The following is a 23,091-nucleotide window of genomic DNA, read 5'->3' on the forward strand; positions in this document are numbered from 1 at the left end:
TTATTTATAGTAGACATAGCTCATTTCTATTGGTGTGAACAATGGAAAAAGATATCAACAAAAAGAAAGCAACAAGGTGTGGATGAGACAAAAAGATGCTGTTTAAGGGAGTTGTTGAAATGAGGATGTAAGAGTGTGTGTGTGTGCGTGTGTAAATATGTGCGTGAGAATGTTGATGAATGGTGAGTCGTAAACGTGATCGTATTTGGGAGTGAGCATTTATGAGTAGGTGTCGACCAAAGTATCGCGTAATTCGTTGACGATGGCGGTAGGTTGTGCGTCCTGGAGCTTGAAGATGCTTTCAATAACGCTCAACTCTGTTGAAGTGGTATCCATGCCTGCAAAAGCAGACCAATCGTTGACGACACAGCCTGCACCAATAACATCCGAACCACGGTTGACTGTACCAGCAACCAAAGGAATTTGCAACAACGATGACAATTCATCTTGATCTTGGATAGAAGTACGAGGATGCACCAAACCACCTTGGTTACTCAATGCACAGTAGGCTCCCACCAATACGTTGTCGGCAACGGTTTGTCTGAATACTTCAACTTGAAGGGTGTCGGCAATGATTTCTTCGGTCTCACGATCGATATCTGGATGGCACAAGGCAACGTAATCATTGCATGCAATCACATTGCCAAGAGCCGACAATCGTTCTTCCACACGCTGCACGGCCACCTTGTCTGGAAGCGAGTTGCGCAAATGCTGCAATTCTTGATCAGTGGTAGTGCTGGGGACAAGGAGGCCATTCTTGTTGCCTGCCGTCAAACGGCCAATGATACGGGTGCCGGCAATAGAAGTATGCACGATGGGAATAACATCACCGAGCTCGCCTTCGAAAACACTATCATGGGATGAATAATGAGAGATTGTTTCCATATCTTATCATCGCACACACACAACTCAACATACCTGTAAAAGTTTTCGGAACCACCCAAGGCAACAAGACAATAAGAGTTGGTAAGGCGCGAAAAGACGCCGATTTCGTTGCTGTTTTCAAATTGGGCACCTGGATTGGAACAAGATCGTCGAGTCAATACAATGTCGACATTCAATCAAGGTGATCAAAGCAAATACTTACGGACAGCCATAGTATGTAAGAACGGTAGAAAGTGAAGTAAGCAAAAAAAGCTTGCTGGAAAACGCCGCTCGCCTTGGCCACCGCCTTTAAATCCTCTCGATCCGCAGCAGCACAAGCCGCAGCAGTACAACATTATCCCGCTCTATATTCTAATGGCGCAGCATCATTGTTCTTTTCATTATGCCGCAGTAACATCGATCATCCTTGCCACTATGGTTACTCATGAAGCTCCCATAACTCATACTACCAATGTATTATCACCATTCATCGGAATTGCTTCCTCGGCTTCTTTGCAAGGCATCGCCTGATGAAAACTCGCTCATGTTCTTTTCAACCCGCAGTCGTAGTATACATTTTCATTCATTCACTCATTGACAATATACAGCCAACCCCATCCACGATATACATAAAATCCTCCTTTATCAAACCTGAGATTCTATCTCTTTGGCCTCTTGTGTTTTCTCTTACTATCCATGGCTGCTTCTCGAGTATACAATGCATTGATGGAACACTTGTATGTGTAAGCTTGTAAGCCGAAATACCTTGATGCTATCACCTGATTATGTCTTTGTGTGTCCACAGCACTTAAAAGAAAAGGAACTTTCTCTAGAGCGCTATCAATAGCCCTGTATGTTTCTGACATGCACTAGGAATAGCACTACTCTTCTATTTTATGAAAACAATGAATGCTGCAATGTGCCCTTTGTTTCACCACGTTGACGACGACAATAAAGGTGCTACCCAAATCCATTCACTTCCCCTTTAACAATAGTGCATCTTTCTTAATAAAGGCTCACAATTTAGTACGATGGTTTGAATACATGAAAGCCATACAAATTATATTGACACAAGGAAGGAACATCATTTTGATAGTAATCTCTTATCATGCACACACTTCATTAGTGAGAATGATGGACTCTGAATGGGCAAAGTACAAAACGTAATGTCGAGGTACAAGCATTAGAATCTGAGAAAGGAATAAAGATAAGTTGTGCACCAACCAGGGCGTATATTAAAGTTGAACGCCAATGAGTAATTTTTTAGTCAGCCAAGTCAATTCGCTTGCTGCGAGTTATGACTGACACAAGTCCGATTCATAGCTATGCAGAACGCATGTCATTCAACCAGAGAATTCAATGACTTAACAATCTTCAAGGTGCAGCCTTTTTGAAAATCACTCGATTGATCCTTGCTTATTGTCGCTATGGCAACGTTCATTCTAAGGGTTACTATGCAACCCAAACCATTCCTTTCAACAATGGACCTTTTTTTCCTTTCCTTTCTACATCATCCTCCCCATAGATCCTCCCAATAATCAACCCTCATCATCTCGATTTCAAACCCTGCCCACACCATCACCCTTTATGCGCAAATCAAAAACTGCAAAAAAAAAAACCCCTATCCACCCACCCAGGTCATGGCAATGATCAACCACACATCTATATTCCCTGACTGCCAACAACACATCCCAAAGGACATCAATCCGTAACCAGCAAGCAAATGTTGTGCATTCAAATAATCGTTTTACTCATTTCTTTTGAATCGCCTCAGTAATGAAAATGGCTTGGCACCTTCATAAGTAATTGTAGAGTCGAGGCAATCCATCAATGCGTTCAAGTGCTTGGCCATGACGATGGATAACAATATCTTCGCGACATGCCGAGTTGGAAGAGGAAGCTGTTGCTGCACATACAAATTAGTCACGATGACCACGATGGGATGTTCGTACACATAGCACCTGCTTGCATTCGCTCCACTATATCGACATTGTATTCTTGCTTGTAAGCAATCCATAGAGGTGACAAGTTGAGTAAAAAAAAGGTAGAACTACACATACAAAAGTAAAAGAGAGTTAGCAAAGACCCTCTCTACGCGACATACCATGCCTTTCAATCGTAACTTACAGATGCTATAACGTGGTTGTCACGTAAGCCGCATTGACCTTGTCGACAATTGCCTATTGGAAAGTAGCTACCATAGCGGATCTTGCATAGTACGATCAAAGGAATAAAGACATGGCATTCAAAGACCCCCTTTTTGCACCACAATGTCGTCTCGACTTAAACTTCAAAGCTCATAAGTGTTGTGTCTGTCATTGCTGCTTTCGAGTGTTGTTGCATTGGCTGGCCATTGTGATAGAGAAAGCATAAAGTAAAGCTGACTTGGAGGACTTCGTTGCTGAGATACAACTTCCTTTTTAATTCTGAGCTCGAAATTTCCGAGGGGAGGAACCCCACCCCACAACCTTGACCCCAAAAAACACTTTGAACACCCTTTTGACGTCTTTTCAAGCACTCCTAGAGTATATTCGTAATTGATACTTCATTACATTGAGAAAAATTTTCTCTTTAAAATGATGTGCATAATGTAATGGTTACAGTACATTCTTGGCCTTCTATATATGGCAATTTTGAGGTTTATATAGCCGCGAGCGGTATAAAAAATAAGAAGAACAGGAATCGTCCTCTATGGTCTAGTGGCTAGGATCCCGGTCTCTCACACCGGTGGCCCGGGTTCAATTCCCGGTGGGGGAACACTCCAAAGATGAAATATGAAAATTCGTCCGTTTTGCACTTTTGTCGGATGATATTTTAGATTTGTAATGTTGCACATGCTGTGGTGCTGAGCCTTTATCTGGCTACGGTGCCATACCGCCAGACGACGCAAAAGGATATACGACACTTTTTGTGGATTAGGTCACGTGACCTCTCGGTCGATTATCGTAGCAAACATTAACCATCACGTGAGGTTCAAGCGCAACATACAAGCAATAGTGACACACAACTTATTCTGGTACCACAGTACCCATCATCTTGTATACATATATATTTCTACAACCACACTATGAATAAAGGATAACTCTCTCTTCTACTTTTAAGTCATCTCTTATCCTGGCCATTGGTTCAACCAGCCAAGACAAAAGAGACATCGACACGATCCAGCTTTTTTTATAATCCCTTTTTCTTACGCAGGATGTGCTGAATTTAGGGAGAAGCAATGCTGTGATTTGTGTTGCATGCAGCAAATGTGCTTCTTTAAATGAAAAGTGCAAGTTGTTTATGCTCATCGTGCATATTCAAATTTCACATGCAATGCATAATGATATTTAATGGGTCGCTAGAAAATACATGACGATGTCCCCTGATCAGATCATAGATCACATTTACGCTCTATGCGATATGAAAGGTATGATACTATAGGGAGAGCTAGGTAAGCCTCCATCCCTGTTGACTTTGTAGGTCACCTAAACGTTGATGATGGGGCTTGTTATTTATATGGATCAATGTAAATATTGTGGAACAAGCAAACGATGTAATGTGCAGAAGATTCTTAGAAACCAAGCAAGAAGGAGTCGTTGGGGGAGTGCAAGAAGAATCATGTCACGGTCAGCTTTATTACAACAATGCAAAGATTACTTTTGGGATCATTGTCTTTATCTTTCATTGTGATATTAGACAAAGACAAGACCCGTGTTTTCCTGTTTAAGTGGTTGTTGAGATGAGCTATTCAGAGGGGAATGTTTTGATGATCGACATACGCAATGATATTGGGTTCCGGATTAATTTAAGTGCATGTGTGGATTGTGGAGGTGCAGCAGCAGGGATTCATAGACATTTTTTATTCATGGCAAAAGTGGATGTATAGTAGGTTGATATAGATTACATAAAGATGGCTGCAATGATTCATTTAAAGGTTGCAAAGCTTGTGTAAAGTTACTTGGATTGACAGCAGCATGATGATCGCATTATGTCAAAGAAGAAGGCGAGATGTATTATGAATGAATAAGCTAATAGAAACATGTGTGTGTGTGTGTGTGTGTGTGTGTAGTGTGCTTATGACATTGACTCAGGGTTGAAGCTTAACTCCTTGCAGGGATGGTGCGAGATAGTACCACGTATCCTACCTACATGGACCTCCATAATCCTTGCAGCGGGTATCTTATTGCATGGTAACGATAGATCGACAACCACCCTGATTCATCTGACTTTGTATCAACGTTCAACAAAGTCCCCCCAGCACCGGCGAACTTGCAGTTGTACTTCTCTTTTTCTCTCCCTTTGAATGATTGCGTTGCCCATGTCGCGAGAAGTGGATACGCCACGACCCATTCTAATAGACCACTTTCTCAAGGAGGCTCTTCAGATTCTAAAGCATGCCAGCATGGCCGTGACAGCACCTGACAGCACCACCACCAGTAGTAGTACCAGTACCAACAGCAGCAGCAGCATAATCAGTGACCAGGGACATGAGGACGACAATGACATTGAGGGTGGATCGGTTACTTGGAGGCTGAACTTTACGTCTTCCATGATAACGCTTGATACCAACATTCAAACGATTGCTGGATTGGACAAGGTGATTGAGCAATTGAGCGTCAATGTGCAGCCAAGGCCTGTAACGAGCAGCAGCAACAGCAACAAGAGTTTGCCGCGACGACGACGACGAGGAGGAGCGACCTATGGCGACGTGGATCAGCATGATGTACCAGGCTTCCTACACGCGGTATCCATGGCATTGCATCTATCGTCCGTATTTCCATTACCTAAAGCCGACATGTTCCGTCAATTCAACTCGATGCAGCTGATGCATCAATGCGTGCAAGCGTTTGTGATGTGTGACGGAGCCATCTATTTCAACATCCCACAGCTTTTGCAGCAAACCGATAAGGTGCTTTCAAATCCATCAGCATCCAAAGAGTACCCGGTTGAAACACTCTTAGTGCTTAGCATATGCACTGTAATGATTCGACATGTCATGGTTCATAAACGAGGTCATCCAGCGGTCGCCACAGGGCTTATGCAAGCATACTATTCACACGCACGGATACTCTTGCAAGATTTATTCGATATTCATCATATTTGTGTCATCCAATCCCTGCTGTTGCTATCGCTTTATCCAAAAGGACATGTGGATATGATATCACCTTCTCGCATTCAATCACCCCTACTTGCTATGACGGTTCGGATGGCGCTTGCCATGAATTTACATCAATTGGATGCCGATCGACTTGGTGTAGAGCAGCAGCAACAACAACAAGAGGAGGAGGAGGAGGATTCAGAGGATAAGGAAAAGTTGAGACGATTAGCATGGATGATACTTTGTGCCGATTACTTTGCCGAAAGGAATGAGTCAGGTCAAATGGGGCGAATCAATGTGACAAATTGGCAAGTGGATTTCCCTCGGCCATTATCGGGAGAATCACCCTACACGCAAAGGCGAGTCGAGTATCTATCTCAGTACAGCCGTATCGTTATGCTCCGCAAAATGAATCTCTTTGGATCAGCTTACCGCATTGTACTACGATCACCACGCGCACTCGAATCATCCATGGATGAAATGCTTTTCAAAACATACATGAATACGCCACCCTCTTTACAACTCAATCTCGACATTTCACTCATCGACAAGTACACCAAGACCGACATTGAACCATTATTATTACACGCTCTCTACTATGATACATTGATCTCCACCCATATCCCCTTTCTACCAAAGCATCATCTCGATTCCCTCGATCGTGAACGACCTACACGTGAAGCATGTGTCTCTGATATTTATCAACGCATATGCCCCCAGCAACGCGTCTTCCTTCCCGACATCGCATCTTTCATCCATGGCAACAACACCGTATCATCATCCGACATGGACAAGAGCAACAGCAATAGTAGCAATAGTAGCAGCACCACCAACAGCAGTAGTAGTAACGAAGAAACGCCATCCAAAGACGACATCGAATTCCATAGCATTGTTGGATGTATCGAGGCAGCATCAAACTTGACGTTAGTGCTTGAGGTACTTTGCAGGTTGGATCCTACTGGTTGCCATTGGTCACCGATCTATGGCGGTTTGGTTACGGTGCACTTGTATCATATGCTGGAAATGAATTCTGGGGATCTCGATGTGAAGCACGTATGCCAAATCAATCTTGTGCGCACCATGCGTGTATTGCAACAGTCTGGTACTGTATTTGCTGATTCAGCCATGTTGTATTTGGATCGAATATTGCGTCAATGGATCACCGTCAACCATGAAGAACCTACACAGCATCTTCAACGTCGTGTGGCAGAAACCATCCAAGGTCTAAGGAAACGTGCCAAAACGCAACTCATGAAGAACAACAACAACAACCAGCAACAACAGCATGAACAATTCAACAACGTCAAACTTGAAGAATCAGCATGATCCACGCACGTGTCCTCTCTTTTTTTTTACCTTTTGCTTTTCTAGCTCGTTCATTCCATCATCATTTGCTTGATTTCCAATTATACCCCCCAACTACCCTTCACATCTTGTTGCATCTGCATTCAACACTCATTATTTGTAAACAAGGATATACATATATATACATATATACTTTGTGTTTATTCATTGTTGTTATGGCAACCTGGATTCATTTCTCGGCTCATCATCTCCATCACCATCTGGTTACACATTTTGGCATATGGGTTCTCTTGGACAGCAATGGTACGTGCAATGGGATTTCCAAATCGAGCTCCTATTGTTTTCCAAGGGGGTGGGGTTGAGGGCGGTGTTAGACACAACCATGTTTCTCACGCTCTCTCCTCTCTCCCACACACTTTTCATACCTTGTTCAAAATCGATACGTGATCCTTCAGAGTCACCCTGACTACGCTTAAGAATAGCACGTTGTGTATATGCCTTGTTGGTAGGATATGGTGTAAGCAATGGGCATGCATATAGACGTATTTGAGAACTTCAGTTTTCTTACCTGGCGCAGAATAGAAGGTTGTCCTTTACCCAGAGTCGAAATGACTTTATCTAAATCATTCATAGCAGCTTCATTATTCTTCATCAATCGATGTACTTGTGCTCTAATAAATGCCATTGATGATAAGCACATAGCCATCCTCCATCCCACTTTCCAACTTACCGGTTATTGTATGCTGATGCATAGTCTGGTTCACGTGTGATACATTGATTGAGCACATCCAAAGCATCTTGTAACCGGCCTTCGTTGGCATGGTTGACAGCTTGCTTTTCCAAATCCTGGAGCTCTTTTAACAATTCAGGTGCAAATTCCTTCTCTAAAGTCGTGGATGTTAGACACCTCGTAATACAAAGCTTATGTGATGATATAGACATACCAGGCTTGTTCTCAACGGCTTGTTGGAGTGATGAAAAGGGTTGACCTTGTGCCTCTGATTATTATAAGAGTAGTAGTCAGTATCATGTTGTGCTGCTTCCCATCATTTACAAGGCATACCAGGGTTGAAGATGAATTCCAAAACGGCGTCGTCTGAAATGCTTGTAGTCATGTTGGTATATTTTTCGTTTGTGATGTATGCGGGGTAAAGAAAGAAAAAGAGATGAACGGCTGCAAAAGAAAACGTCGCATCTCGTTTAATAGGTTTCACAGGTCGTGGGAAAAATTGATTGGGTCTCGAGTCCAATTCTCCTTCATGCAGCGGACAATGTTAGGTCACGAGACCATCCATTCTTGTACTCCCCGCCACCACCACTTGCTACTAGACAATGAGCATTGAAGAGATCACACGACTCACTCAAATAATGGATGTTTTAAAACGATTGTATTATGAAGGAATATATAACATTATTCTTTAAAGATTACATGTGTTGTTTCTTGAGAGCTTCAAGTTCTTGTTCCAAACGCTCACGTTTTTGTCTCTCCATATCCAACATGGCAGCTAGGTCTGAAATCTCCTTTCGTATAGGATCGAGTAGACGTTGCATCTCAGCTTCGAGAGGTGATGTATCATGTTGCTTCTCCTCACCACCACTACCATTGCTACTACTAGGCTGAGGAATGGGTTGAGATGAAGAAGGAGGTGGAAGCGGCATTGAACGTTTAGGCATAGGCGGTGGCGATTGTGGTTGTGGTGGAGAAGGTTGCATCTCTGATTCAGTTACACTCTTTCGAGGTGGAGGTGATGGTACTGCTGCTGCTCCTGTAGATGTTTGACTTGTAGGTCGAGATCGTGTGGGTGGTACAGCTATTGTCATTGTTGTTGTCAGTCATCCTATACACCTATACCAAAACTCCTTTTCCATATAACTCACGTGCACTAGGTGTTTTGGGAGGTCCACCCACCTATAACAAAAAATGTCAATACATATCATAGAGTCGTATTCAATACACATTTACCTTTGGAGGTTTAGCCATGCTTGAAACAGATGTTCGATGATCACTGCTAGGGCCTTCAGGACGTGGTGGTGGTGGTACTGCACCTGGCGTAGGAACAGGTCTTGAAGGACGTGTAGGATGCTCTGGTGACTGTATCGATGATTGATCTTGTTTAGCTGCAATAGGTGGCAAATCAGGAGACACAAGCGGAATAGAAGGCTGCCGTTTATGAGTCCTTTTAGGTGGTTCAATAGGAGCAACATTGCCAGATGAAGGGGGTCGTCTTGTTGGTAGGGGAGGAGATGTCACAGGGCGTGGTGGAGGTGGTTCAGTGCTTGTTGATGAAGCAGATGTGCGATTGGTCAAAAGCGTTGTAGGTCGAGTTGCCACAGGAACAGGTGGTGGACGTGCCATAGAGGGTGATGTTACTGATTCACTGCTACGACTCGAAGATGTGGATGGTTCCGTTTTAATGGTGGGTGGCCGAGTACGACGAGGTGGTGGGCGTTGTTGCTCTTCCAAGATTTGAACAAAGTTTGATGGGAATACGCCACTGGCACCCGATTCATTGCTACCCTTCCACCATCCTTGATCGTCAAGCTTATCAATGATCGTCACATATTCACCACGCATCAACTTGAGCTCATCTATGCATAATGTGATTAATGGATAATGATACAAAAGAAGATATTAATTAAGCTTACCATCATTTTGTGGTTCATACTCATGTAACACCATGCCTATCAATTAACACATGATGAGAAGGTTGTGGTGATGTATTGTAGTACAATATTACCTTTTACTTGTGTAGAAGTTGTCGGCCCGTGATCCGAAGGCGATTGAGTAGTATGCTACGATAATCAACGTGATGGTCAGATGCATCCTAAAGAGTTGTTGTTGCTCATCAGCAGACTACTTACCGATGATGTCGTCTCCTCATCAGCACCTTTGGGAGCCTTTTTACGTAAACCCATACCACCAGCAGCACCAGCAAGGATACTTCCAATACCACCTTGCTTGACACCGTAAGCAGCAAGTTTGAATGAATCTATCCAGATACTTAATACATAGCACTCCCAAAAGAATAACAAGGTATATAACTTACTCCTATTGCTTGTTGGTGTCTCAGCCTCTTCCATCGCTTCCGTACTATCGATTATCTTCACATGCTGATATATAGAAAAAAGATAACGTGATGAGTGTGTGTGGTAATGAAGGGAAAAAAATAACACCTACGTCTGCAGGAAATAACCCCACTTTTCCATTAAGATCGCCTTTCCACAACCCGTCGCCAATCGATTGGTCGAGTACAGTAATAACGCCGTTTTTCCATAGCGCAAGTTGATCAGGACCTTGAGGCTCATAATCATTCACGATTCTCGCAAGCACAGGTCCTAACAAGAAAAACGATATCAACATCTCATATCCATGCATGATTGTCATTATCCCATTACCTTCTGCAACAGTAGATAAAGCAGTACCAGTTGCCTTTACAAGAAACTGAATAAAGATGTCCGTGAGAATCATGCATACGTATATAGCGAGCTTCAAAAGTAGTCATCATGTATATACGCACGTTGCTTGGTACAAGACCTTGTTTTCCAGTAGCGGTATCCTCCACGGTCCACCAGTCGTTATTGTCTGCGTTGAGTACTCGAAGTGTGTCACCAGGCTTTAGGTTCAGCTCATCGTCTTGCTGCGCTTCGTAAGCGTGCTTTGCTTGAAACAGCGTGTCTACATTCACATGCATTAGGGGGCTATGGGTGGTCATTGGAATGAAGAGGTGTATGTGTCTTACCATGCATTGCTGTGTGAATAAACGGGTGCTAATGGCTAGTTGCAAAGACGCTTGGGGAGAAAGTGTAGAAAAACGCGCAAAAGGGTTGCCGAGAGCTTACCGTTGAACAAAAGAAAACTATAAGTCCGAAACTCTAAAGGACGGTTACCGGGCTAACCATTCTCGCGACACATGTCATGCAGCCGTGATGTACGAAAACAATGAACAATGTCATTTTATTATATGTCCAACATTGACTTGTATATGTACGGTATTAGATATCCATTGGAAGCTGTCGTAATGAAATGAGCTTTCTCTCTCTAGTGAACATCCCATGCAATATCAATTACCTTTTCATCATAGCACCAGACACGCACGGTTTGATCATCACTACAGCTAGCAAGTAAACCCTGCTTTGCGTTCCATGCTGCTTCATACACAACACCCGAATGCCCACGGAGCTTTTGTAACACTTCGCCTGTATCTTGATCCCAAATGTAGACAACCCCGTCCTAATTAATACCCATCCCATTAGTATCAGGTGGCCTGTGCACACATCCCCCATGCAATCCGAAAACATGGACCCTTCAAAACGACATTTACCTCTGATCCACCCACAATAAGGCTGTTATCGGCAAAACATGATCGAATAAAGTTCTTGGATGTGTTTTGATGTCCTTTGAGCTTCTGGATGGGCCGTACCTAATGCAAAAACAACATGAGTCAGATCCAATTGCGATCCATTACCTTCCAAGTAGTAGCCTCTTACCATGCGGACATCCCATAGTCGATTTGAATTATCCTTGGAGCTGCTGAGAAGATAGGTCCCGCTTGAATTCATTTCTACGGAAGTCACTTCTCCAAGATGCGAAGAAATGGTGCGAATACAAAGGCCAGATACGATATCCCAAAACTTGATGGTATTGTCCTTGGAGCTATATTCATCAACCAATGTCAGTTATCAGGTATACACAAAGACCGTTTGACATTACCCGCTGACAACCAGGTTGCCCAAAGGATTGAAAATAGTCTTGGTCACTGCGAGTTGATGGCCTTGGAAGGTCTTGATCACGGCACCCGTGTTGATATCATAGAGACGCACACTTTTATCGTAACCACCTGTCACAATATAATCCTACACATGTCCCTTTTATCAGAAGGATGAAGTTTCATTTAGCTTGTATCCTCCTCCTTTACCTGATGTGGATGGTACCGAGCCGAATAAACATCACCAGAATGGCCAGTCAAGGTAGTCGCACATTGCGGCAAGGAATCTTTAAGGTTCCACACCTAAAAGTAGAGTGAACAATCAAAGCACAAACGATGACCCCCTATCATCCATCACCACCCAACCAACCTTGACAGTGCCATCACCACTGGCACTTGCTACAAAATCACCTTGCGTAGTCGTTGACACGTCCCATATCCGTGACGTGTGTCCTTCCAATATAGCGTGACATTCACCCGTCTCCGTGCCCCATATCCGTAATGTATTATCGCTATGAACCAGAATGAATGAGCCATCGATAATGAGCCATCTCTTTATAGAATACTCACCTTGACCCTGATACAATCTCTTGTCCTTCCTCACCAATGAATTCGACACACTTTACATTCCTTCTGTGACCTGATAGGATGTTGGCGGTTGCATTGGGGATCACAAAGCTTGTATAGTTTTCAAGAAGGCTAACAAAAGGAGTCAATCAGCATACCAAACGCTTGACCAATGCACTAAAAAGAATCACATACGAATGAACTGCAGGAGCGACCTTGGGATGGTATCGAGAAAACTCGATTTGATATGCCACAGCTTGTCGGAGGAGTGTCAATAATCGGCTAGGTGGGATATAACGACTACCTATGAGGGATGTATGAAGGTGAGAATAGAGGTTGGAGACCCTACTTTCGATTCCTACCATTGCGATCGGCCGTTTCAAAATCAAGCATGCTTTGTAACTGATCCACGAGATTTTCTCTAATTAGCCATAGTCAGTGACTCTGTATCCAAAAGACCATTACAATAGCCTACCTAGCACCCATAATACCTTCCCAGTTCTTGAAACTTGGGGCTTCGTGGATTGATTTGGCTGTTAATAAATAACATAGATCCTTGAATTCATTGGGTCTTGTTTGTAGATGCTCCAAGGGCTTTAGCCGCTTATTTAAAAAGGTAAAGGCCTGTGATGTAGAGGGAAATATGAATTCATCCCTTCCCTTATCACCACCAACCACCATGCTTTTACCTTTTGAACCTCCCTCCTTTCAATGTATTCGAGATACTGCTGCTTGTAAATGGAGTATAAAAATGATCGATGATTCTTGACGAGTGGTTTGGTGCATAGCTTCTCGACTTCTTGCCAATCCCCGTCTAAAGTCAGACCATCAGAATCATCATGCATCTTGGCAACCGCCTCCTCCTCGCCATTTCTCATATGTTACCAAGGATAGCTTTTTTGAGTCTCTTGACTTCAATGGTCCGTTCCTCACGCTCTTTCCATTTAACATTGGTCTCGTCGTAAAGAACTGCTTGTGACGCGTGGAACCCTTCATCGGCCAGGTATTGCATAATAATCCCGAGAATGTCCTAAGATCATACATTCATATCGTTTACTAGGACTGCTTCATAGAAACACTCTCATCGCTGCCTTTTCTCGACCTAGCTTACCTCCTTGATTCGAGGATCGTTGGCATTGAAAATATCTTCGGTGGGTCGTACATAGGAAGAATGCATGCCCATGTGCTGTGAGCTAGCCGCCAACCTTTGAATAAAGCAATGAATGAGCATGACCTCCATTTTCCAAGTTGTTGTTAGGTGTGTGTGTGTGTGTTGCGTACCTCCTTCGTCGTCGTGCTGCAGTTGAATGAGATACACTGCTTCTATTCCAGAATGGCGATGGCGGATCGTCTTGGGCTTTTAAGTTGGGAGAATCGTCATTGCCGCTGCCGTCCGCATCATTGATGACCAGATCGCTCAGCATATGGGTTGTGTCGCGTAATAACGTCGATGCTGGTGGATCGCCTGAGCTCATGCTGGCAAAAAGTGAAAGAGAAACGGTCGTCGGGTGCTGAATAAAGTGGGCGGGCTACCTTTATTTTCTATGGCTACTCGCATGATCTTGTATCCAGGAGCTCCCAAGTTTGTATACCACGGGATCTTTCCTTGACCATGAAACCTCTTCCTCCTTTGAAAAATCGTATCTATCAAGCTGCTCTACAATGAATTCAATGCACCTCCCGGATGATAATAAGGCATTCTTTGTTCCGAAAAAGCATCTTTGTATTACTTTTAGATAGAGTTTTGATAATTCCAGGGGATCTCCCACATTCAATGATAACCTCTTTTCTTGCAAGCTCCATTGGATTCTTCATATGAATAAAACGATAGATGGCAACATGCACACAGCTCATGTGTATTAATGATCCTTTTTTTTATTCCGTTGAGGAGGTGTATATGTTATATCTGCGCATGTGGATGTAATGGGAATCTTGGAAGCTATTGCAAAGAACAGATAGATGATACAAAGGTGGTATGTTGTGGTGGTAGGAGACGATGATGGATTGTTGAAAGGGTGAAGAATGTTATGATGATGGTGATGAAGATGATGATGCAGTAGCAGCAGCGGCAGCGGTGACGGTGACGGTGGTGGTGATGGTGGTATTAGCTACTTCCACTTTACCCTCGGGATCTTCAATTTGAATACTCGGGACAGGTGATTCAGATCGGCTGCTGGATGATGTAGAAGATTGACGACTTGCAAGCACAGCAGTAGTAGCAGCAGCGTTTTGCTTTCTTTGTTGTTGTCGTAGCTCACGCATGCAATCCTGACGAACGGCTTGGAAGGCATTCAAATAGGTTACCAGCATATGATCCTCGAGACATGTCTTTGAGATGAGCATTTCTTTGGATAATTGAGGCGATCCTTTGTGAAGAGTGAATAGATTGGTATTGTCATTGGGGTCGTCGATCGAGTTATTCCTTGGACGTCCATTCCCATTTGATTTGGATGTCAATAATGCTGGTTCTGAATGACTCACTGGCATATCATCCAACAAAGAAAATGCACGTCGTGATGATGATGCTTTGCTACTTTCTTCTCGTTTTGATGGGCTTCGTGTTGGCACTGCATCATCGGTTGTGGAAGCGCGTCTCTTTTTGTTGCCTTCAGAGGGCTGTCGATGAAATTGGTATACTTGGCCAGGGATGTAAAGTAGTGGATAACGAGGCTCATTTGAATAAAAGATCTCTTGACGTCGTGTCTCAATGATATCAAAACAAGCCTTGCGTGCTTTAGTATCCGAGTTGATCTTGCTACTGCCACCGAGACCATCGACAGAGATCATTGTATCCATAATCAGCTCTTTGGAACAACTTGCCGTGCCATAAGATAATCGTGCCACCAAATCATCTTGACATACAAAGCTGTCAATGTATTCGGAATACTTTTCGCTTAAATCCAATGATACGGATGCCACAGGTGCATAGCTGTAACAATGCACTTGAAAGTTGGGGTTGTCAGATAATCGTCTCAGCTCATCAATGTGATCAGCAACCATCATGGTGATCAAAGCTGCAGTACCAGCACCCAACGAGTGTCCCGTGATGATAAACGATGAAATGGGGCGTGTCTCTGATTTGCAATTCTCGTGGATATAATGAAAGATTTGTGGAATGATGCGCGTAAAGAACCATTGTGCTGATGCCAGCATGCCTGCATGAACAAGTCCACCTTTCCATGGCCGATACTCGCACACAAGATCGGTAATGCAGTCGTATAAACTCCATGTGCCACGAATACCAAGGACAATGGCTTCATAACCACGATCAATGGACACAAAATAACTCGGCTGGAATACTGCTCCTTTGCGTAGACCATATTCGTATCCCAAAAGGTCTTCTTGAGGTATCTTGAGATATCGCACAATGGCTTCCTTATTGGATCGAGTCTTCATGACATCTAAATGGAAATGTTAATCATTGCGAGATGACTCAAGGTGTTTTCATCATTTACCTTTCAAGTACTTTGCATAATCTCCAAGATAAGAAAGACCTCTCCAACCCTAAAAAACATCATGTTGTGTGTCAAAAGAAAAGTTCATCCACTTGTAGGGTGATCCATTCACTTACATAGGCAATAATGGCATGTCCCAAAAAGTAGTTTGCTTTGTCTAGGAATCTAAGATCCGATACCTTTTCTGCAGGAGGTGGTCTAGACCCATAGGAGCATAGTTTAATATACAATCCTCAGCCAAAGTTACGTTACGAGCTCACCTAGGTATATCAGCATAGAAATTTTGCAAGAGTGAAAGACACGAGAGCAGCTGAATCCCCGTGATTCTAAAACCTTGTCCCTATAGAGATGAGATTATGAGTTATATGATGCATCACCAAAAGATCAATAAGGAGAAGTAGGAGGAGGATACGTTACAAAACCGGTAAAGATCTTGACAACAGCACGGACCAAGATTCGAGTTTGCGGACTGACAACAAAGCCGATCATCCGGTCTAGACTTGGATGAGCAAGCGCCACCTCTTCGAATGATTCATTGATCCATCGAAATGCAAAATTCTTGTCTCCAAAGTTATGACTCCTGATACTCGATTCAGAATTCTTTCGCTTGACAGTACGTCGCCTATTCTCCATGTCGGATCTTGAGAAGCCATAGCCACCAGCGGCGGCATCCGCTGCTGCTGCTGTCGTCGTGCTGGTATCCAATCTTCGGGTACTTTCTGTGCGACGAGCCAACTTGTTGTACAACTGCTTCCGAAAGACCAAATCAATGGATGATTGTCGTCCAATCGTTCCAATACTTGGTTTGTTGGGAGGTGGGGCCAAAGATCGTGACGATGGAATCGCTGATGGGTCATCCACAAGAACAAGATTGGGTTCAACCGCATCATGAAAGTCCTCCATTTCTGATGATGATTTTTCAGTGACATCATTGTCGTGGTCATCATCATCATCGCTGCTGTTGCTACCACTACTGCTACTGCTGCTGCTATGGACACGGCCTGCTGCTGACGTTGTCGTTTCACCGCTACTGCTCATAGTAGTATTATGCGTTCCTACGCTGCTCAAGGTGACCATGCTGTTGCCGCTATTCCTGCTCTTGCCACTTTGAGATGAAGCCAATGTGCTACGATCCATAAAGCTGCTGACTATGCTATGCGTATCAGCATCCTTGTATACTGGAGAGAGTGTATCATGCATGTCGGGAGGCTTTTGATAAGAGTAGCGTACTCGTACTTGCACGGAGCCGATCAATGGTGTCATTGAATGTTTGCGATGGCTTGGATGCTGTTCACGATAACTCGCTTGTTCTTGAGTGCGAAATCGAGGAATGTGTGATTTGAGAAAGTTGTGTGGCAGCTGAATATGGGCGGGCAGATAACGACGAGTGTGATATTCATACATCGGAATGAACCTAACATAAACAACAACAACAACAACATTAGAGAAAACGTACTTGTAAATCGCTCCTTCTCTCCCCCAACAACATACGTAAGGAAAACATCATCTCGATTGTTGAGTTGCAAGAGTCTCAGCTTAGCTTTGCCGATATGACGAGTTTTAGAACGCCATCCATTGCGTCTGTCAAAGAGATCAAGCTAAGATTGATATTATCGTAACACAAGAGTGAGAAATCCAATATGGGAAATGGAGGGCCGCTATGCGTTTTACCTCAATTGTGTCAAACAGCTGATTATGGAAGGATATCGTAAACAGGAACCCCTCGTTCCAGTCTCCATGCGACGCCTTGGAACATGATGAAAAATATCGCTGTGGTCCCATCCTTAAACGTACAAAGGGTCGTTTCACCTTGACATCAGATCGCACATTGAGCAAATCAATCTAAATGTGATATACCGTAAGTTACATATATAAATAGAGACATAGCATTTAGACACGTACTTGTAGTTTGCCTGGTGGTAGGGCGTTTATTTGTAGAGCTTCACGACGAGCCCATTCAGAGCGTAGTTCTCTCATATCAGGCAATGACAAACGTCGAGAGGGGAGTGTGGAATGGACCTTGTTATCCGATGCATGTTGAGCAACAGGTCTTGGGGAGGAGGGATTGGTGGCATGGTGGTGGTGGTGGTGGTCATGGGCAACCGTAGTTGACGATCGAGCTGGTGGCGGTGTGGCCATTGAAGTCGCGACCATGGTGGTATGTGCTGCTCGCGTTAGTTGCTAGAGAGAGCAATGCTGAACAAGGCAACGATAACGACGACGACAAAGTAGTGTGCAAAACGGGAAAAAGAAGTGTTCAATAAAGTACAAAGCGGGAACAAGAGCTAAAGAGGCAAGCAATCACCCTGATTTCTCTCAATGGATGTAGCCACGTGCCTACAAGATCGGCGTCAACGTCCGAAAGGCGGAGCCAGATGATGTCGTCTTCCTGCATAAACGAAGAGGGGGGAGAGAGGGGAGCAGAGATAATACTCTTCACATCGCTTCTTTACAGGTACCCGTTTCATCTCTTGTAACAGCCATCTTGTGTGTATATAAAATATAGGTACAACCTTTATTACATGGAGGATAATGAATTCAGCAGTGTTGTGTATGTGCGATAGAGTATCCGTTTTCATGCAAAATTATTATACTTGTATAGAAACTTAGGAAGTACCATGATCTGCGACTGAATATAAAGAACGAAAGAATGAATGAATGAATGACATTATCCCTCCTTCTCCTTTTAATCCCTAAAACGCCCTATACATTTATTGATGATTAGGTTCATCATCATCGTCATCACAATCAATATTGCCCTTAGTTCTGATTGACATTGCCAAGATCCTTGCATGCTTGTTGCACACGAGCAATCATTGTCTTTTCGGCCTCGCGAATGAACACACGTGGATCATAGTACTTCTTGTTGGGTTTGTTTGGTCCTTCAGGATTACCCACCTGAGTTTGAAGATAATCCTTTTTGGCTTGATAATAATCCTTGAGACCAACCCAATAAGCCCATTGAGTATCGGTATCAACATTCATTTTGACAACGCCGTTGTTGACTGCAGTGGCAATTTCTTGTTCAGTTGAGCCTGAGCCACCATGGAAGACAAAGAATACAGGCTTGTCATTGTCAGTCTTGAGTTGCTCTTTGACATAGGCTTGGTGCTTCGCCAATAACTCTGGATGCAGCTTGACATTGCCTGGAGCATAGACACCATGCACGTTACCGAAAGCAGCCGCAATCGAAAATAGATCAGTGACTTCGCTGAATGCCTTGTAGATGTCCCAAATATCTTCAGGTTGGGTGTAAAGGGAAGCATTGTCCACACTTTCATTGTTCACACCATCCTCTTCACCACCCGTAATACCAATCTCCATTTCCAATAAGCATCCCATAGGCGCCATACGCTTCAAATACTTGAGACAAATCTCAATATTTTCATTCTTGGGCTCCTCCGACAAATCGAGCATGTGCGATGAGAACAGGGGCTCACCGTTGGCCTTGAAGTATTCCTCGTCCGCTGCCAACATGCCTATTATTATCCCATAAATAGGATGGCTAGATTAGCTTGCTTTAAAAGAAAACCACATCATCTTTCTTGTAAAACCACATTACCATCGAACCATGGAATCAATTTCTTGGCACAGTGATCAGAGTGGATGACAACAGGGATACCATACGCCTTGGCCACTGTACGCACATACTGCAAAAGGTATTAGTAACACCATCCTATTTATGCAGGGCGTGGTAATGGGTGGTGACAGAAAAAGGGAATATCCATGATGGGTGTGGGGTAATAATGTATACCTGTGCACCAGCAACAGCACCAATAACGGATGCTTCTTGATTCTTGTTGCTTAAACCTTTGCCAGCAACAAAGGCGGAACCACCATTTGAGAACTGAATAATGATCGGCGACTTGATATCACGAGCTGCTTCAAGAGCCGCATTGATCGTGCTACCATCATCATCCATCAATAGAAAAAAAGCGGGGTCAGCGATCATACCATCATCGTCAACAACAATCCCTTCCCTTTCTTTCTCCTTTGACATTATCCTTTCGCCACCTTTTGTGCCATCCTCCTTGTCTATGCTCCTCCCAATCTCCTATCTCCTTCTTTTCCTTACCTTGTTGAAGTGCAGTTGATGGCTGGGATGGCAAACTTGTGCTCTCGAGCTAAAAAGGTGAATGCAATCAGCCAAAGCGTGCTCGCCATTCTGTGAAACCAAACCACCCCACTCATTACCATATTGGAAAAGCTTGCGTAGATTGTCACCAGTGACAACACCGGCGGGAACAATATCGAGTACACCCATGTTGGAAAACGATAATCAATGAAAGGAAAAGAGAAAAAAGAAGCGTTTCTTTTGTGTTTATACAAGAGAGAGCGTGTTTAATATCTGTAAACAAAGGTGGTTTCCATGGAAAAAACATATTTGTTTGGATCATGCATCAACGTGTCCTTGAAAGTGTACTTTATCATGCGTCATCATCCATCTTATCCCACGCTTAGCGATCTATTTGTTGGATGTTGACCATGGAATGATCGAGAGGCACACAACCCACAACTGCCGAGGTGAGCTAAATATGTCTCGGGAGATGTCTTATTCGAGACTCTTTAGTTTTCGATTTGTTTCCGACGCTATCTTTTCTTTTTTCCACTCACACACGCACACAACAACACCATGAGCAAAGAAGACGTCAACGACACATCTGCCATGGAGACACAGCAGCCATCTGCATCAACAACATGTGCAGAAAAAGGTTCGCAGAGTATGCCCTCTAATGACTCAAAAGCTGATCTTTCTTGCCAGTCGTCCGACGAGGCTGGTGCCGATGAGAAGACAACCACAGTGGGTATAACTAATGTTCTTTGTTCTTTTGATATGTGTAACGCTGATCCGTTTCATCAGCCTACGGCAAACAATGGTTCCACGCAGGATACAACAACGAGCACTCCAATAGATTCATCTCAAGAAGGTGCAGCAGGAACGACCAGTAGTAAGGACAACCATGATACAGCATCATCATCGTGGACAGCAGTATGGGATCCTACATCTCAAGCCTATTATTGGTGGAATATGATCACGTATGAGACTACATGGGAGAATCCATATGAGAAGAAGGTGGTGGAGGAGGATAACAAAAAGCTGGATGAATCATCTCAACAGGAGGAGGTTTTCAACAACAACAACAACACTACTTATCCCTATGCAATGGCAACGTATCCAATGGATTCAACAAACGTACCTTCCAATCTCGTGGATCATTCATACACCTATCAAGCTTATTTCAACAAAAGAACGGGCAAGTTTCAAATGGCAAGTGATGTTGATCGTTTGAATCCAGAGCGAATGTCGATTGAAAACAGGGCAAAGCGACAAATGCAGTATTATTTTGACGTGGATGCCTACACTGAGCAACGTAATAGAGAACGAGCAGCAGGTATCCCTGGCAAGGTCACCAAGCGCCATTTGACGAAAAAGGACATTGAACGATTCAAAAAGGCAAAGCAAGAAAAGAGAATGAAGCGTGCTCGTGAATGGCTTTGTGATTGATGCTTTATATCCAATAAACTATATATACAATGATACAATATGATTTTCTCTCGCACTACAATGTAGCTTGTAAATGTTGTCAATAAAACCATCGATCGTAAAATTAACCAAGAAGTCTATGTATCTTGATTTTTAATTGAAGAGCATGCACCTTGTTATCTCAATGCCATGACAACCCGATCCCATGGCAACCAAGCCTGAATTGTAGCCGGCTCTATGTCTGTACCTGTACAACCAACATGTGTCCCCATACCAATATTGATTGTTACTGTCACAATGGATAACTTCCTCATCATTGAATGCGTGTGTATTATAATGAATCCATACTCCCAAAACAATCAACATCATCCCACTTGTGTAGCAACCTGTCATGGACGTGTCTGTGTAACCACCACGTGCAGTTTCACTCAGCTCTTCTTCATCTTTCCGTTGATGCAGCCGACACCATTCACTAGGAAAAAGCAACTCCATCACGCTTACAGCATAGGTAAACCATAAACGTGCCTGTATCTCCAAACTTTACAATGAAACGTGCGGTTTTTATTAGAGCAATAGACTCGGCTTGGCCAACAGCACCTTGTGTGAAAGTTTCACGTTCAATGTCGCAACTAGCCCAAAAAATATTTTTTTGGTCGTCGTCGTCGTCGAAGAGGTCGACCCCCAGATCCAGTTTGGCTGGTAGCGACATTGCGAAATCTGGGATTGGCGAGCTTGATCGTGAAACTGGCACCCAAGGTGCAGTTGGCCAAGCCGAGCACATTGCTCTAATAAAAACCTCACGTTTGATTGTAAAGTTTAGAGATACAGGTACCTTTATGTTTGTAAGCGTGATGCTATATGAAGAATGGTCTTTGTTCATTGTCAAGTAGGTGGACCCCAGCAGAGCAAAAGATGCAGAGGGTCGTGTTGTGTAACACAGCTACGTTTGCATGAATGAAAGGGTCAATGTATAATTACTTTATGGATCATCTAGGAACAGGCATGTATTGCTAGCTAACGGTCACTTTTATCCAATCATCATTGTTGCGAGATCCACTGCATGGGGACGATGCCTCTACTCTAGACATTCATTTCCATGATTAAAGTAGGTTGATCCGAGCTGATTTGACTGAGCTACGGTCAAAGAGAGATTACATCACTCTGGACATAAAGCACGCTCGATGTAGCTCAACCGATGTAATCTTGTGTGAGCGTAACTCGACCAAATCAGCTCGGATCAACCTACTTTAATCATGGAAATGAATGTCTAGAGCAGGAGCATTGTCCACCTACAATAGAATGCACAAAAGTTGGGAATGCACAAAAGTGGCTATTAGCTGCCAATGTATGACATAAAAGCGAGAGTTGCGTACCTATCATGCATTGTCCCTGAAGTCCTGACTTTTTAGCTGAGTTACCCAAAGAGGTCGTTCTGCATCTTTGGCTCTCCAGGGTCTAGCTACTTGGCAATGAACAAAGACCACTCTTCATATAGCATCACGCTTACAAACATAGAGGTGCCTGTATCTCTAAACTTTACAATGAAACGTGGGGTTTTGAATAGAGCAATGTGCTCGGCTTGGCCAACTGCACCTTGTGTGAAAGTTTCATGATCAAGCTTGCCAATCC

General features: G+C 43.5%; 8 protein-coding genes and 1 non-coding gene across 9 annotated transcripts; 3 read left to right on the forward strand and 6 right to left on the reverse strand.

Annotated features, from left to right (window-relative positions):
• Positions 1–219: 219 nt before the first annotated feature.
• On the reverse strand, positions 220–1,097 carry O0I10_003846 (eukaryotic translation initiation factor 6; the record flags this gene model as incomplete). Its single annotated transcript, XM_058483913.1, has 3 exons — positions 220–850; positions 919–1,015; positions 1,088–1,097. 3 exons carry the CDS (start codon positions 1,095–1,097, stop codon positions 220–222), a joined length of 738 nt encoding a protein of 245 aa, XP_058345302.1.
• A 2,452-nt stretch (positions 1,098–3,549) lies between these two features.
• Positions 3,550–3,621, forward strand: O0I10_003847. Its single transcript has one exon. It is a non-coding gene; the product is annotated as a tRNA-Glu (tRNA).
• A 1,543-nt stretch (positions 3,622–5,164) lies between these two features.
• Positions 5,165–7,270, forward strand: O0I10_003848 (uncharacterized protein; the record flags this gene model as incomplete). The annotated part of the gene is made up of 1 exon (XM_058483914.1): positions 5,165–7,270. The coding sequence occupies one exon, from the start codon at positions 5,165–5,167 to the stop codon at positions 7,268–7,270; it is 2,106 nt and encodes a 701-aa protein (XP_058345303.1).
• Positions 7,271–7,449: 179 nt separating this feature from the next.
• Positions 7,450–8,364, reverse strand: O0I10_003849 (uncharacterized protein; the record flags this gene model as incomplete). Its single annotated transcript, XM_058483915.1, has 6 exons — positions 7,450–7,583; positions 7,675–7,747; positions 7,818–7,920; positions 7,980–8,133; positions 8,194–8,247; positions 8,313–8,364. 6 exons carry the CDS (start codon positions 8,362–8,364, stop codon positions 7,450–7,452), a joined length of 570 nt encoding a protein of 189 aa, XP_058345304.1.
• A 310-nt stretch (positions 8,365–8,674) lies between these two features.
• Positions 8,675–10,996, reverse strand: O0I10_003850 (uncharacterized protein; the record flags this gene model as incomplete). The annotated part of the gene is made up of 11 exons (XM_058483916.1): positions 8,675–9,060; positions 9,128–9,158; positions 9,213–9,838; positions 9,896–9,931; positions 9,988–10,042; positions 10,112–10,239; positions 10,297–10,360; positions 10,428–10,585; positions 10,646–10,691; positions 10,768–10,925; positions 10,990–10,996. 11 exons carry the CDS (start codon positions 10,994–10,996, stop codon positions 8,675–8,677), a joined length of 1,695 nt encoding a protein of 564 aa, XP_058345305.1.
• Positions 10,997–11,288: 292 nt separating this feature from the next.
• O0I10_003851 (uncharacterized protein) lies at positions 11,289–13,997 on the reverse strand (the record flags this gene model as incomplete). Its single annotated transcript, XM_058483917.1, has 14 exons — positions 11,289–11,480; positions 11,572–11,670; positions 11,738–11,903; positions 11,961–12,103; positions 12,166–12,258; positions 12,326–12,467; positions 12,526–12,654; positions 12,718–12,826; positions 12,885–12,943; positions 12,998–13,146; positions 13,212–13,336; positions 13,408–13,552; positions 13,634–13,727; positions 13,804–13,997. The coding sequence occupies 14 exons, from the start codon at positions 13,995–13,997 to the stop codon at positions 11,289–11,291; spliced, it is 1,839 nt and encodes a 612-aa protein (XP_058345306.1).
• Positions 13,998–14,547: 550 nt separating this feature from the next.
• On the reverse strand, positions 14,548–18,131 carry O0I10_003852 (uncharacterized protein; the record flags this gene model as incomplete). The annotated part of the gene is made up of 8 exons (XM_058483918.1): positions 14,548–15,923; positions 15,978–16,026; positions 16,094–16,175; positions 16,238–16,317; positions 16,395–17,391; positions 17,469–17,575; positions 17,649–17,819; positions 17,880–18,131. The coding sequence occupies 8 exons, from the start codon at positions 18,129–18,131 to the stop codon at positions 14,548–14,550; spliced, it is 3,114 nt and encodes a 1,037-aa protein (XP_058345307.1).
• Positions 18,132–18,737: 606 nt separating this feature from the next.
• O0I10_003853 (fructose-bisphosphate aldolase, class II) lies at positions 18,738–20,241 on the reverse strand (the record flags this gene model as incomplete). The annotated part of the gene is made up of 5 exons (XM_058483919.1): positions 18,738–19,456; positions 19,540–19,627; positions 19,732–19,882; positions 20,053–20,101; positions 20,172–20,241. 5 exons carry the CDS (start codon positions 20,239–20,241, stop codon positions 18,738–18,740), a joined length of 1,077 nt encoding a protein of 358 aa, XP_058345308.1.
• A 369-nt stretch (positions 20,242–20,610) lies between these two features.
• On the forward strand, positions 20,611–21,483 carry O0I10_003854 (uncharacterized protein; the record flags this gene model as incomplete). The annotated part of the gene is made up of 2 exons (XM_058483920.1): positions 20,611–20,778; positions 20,839–21,483. 2 exons carry the CDS (start codon positions 20,611–20,613, stop codon positions 21,481–21,483), a joined length of 813 nt encoding a protein of 270 aa, XP_058345309.1.
• Between the last annotated feature and the right edge of the window lie 1,608 nt (positions 21,484–23,091).

This window comes from Lichtheimia ornata, assembly GCF_029851405.1.
Source record: "Lichtheimia ornata isolate CBS 291.66 chromosome Unknown scaffold00013, whole genome shotgun sequence".
In the NCBI taxonomy this organism is placed as follows: Eukaryota; Fungi; Mucoromycota; class Mucoromycetes; order Mucorales; family Lichtheimiaceae; genus Lichtheimia; species Lichtheimia ornata.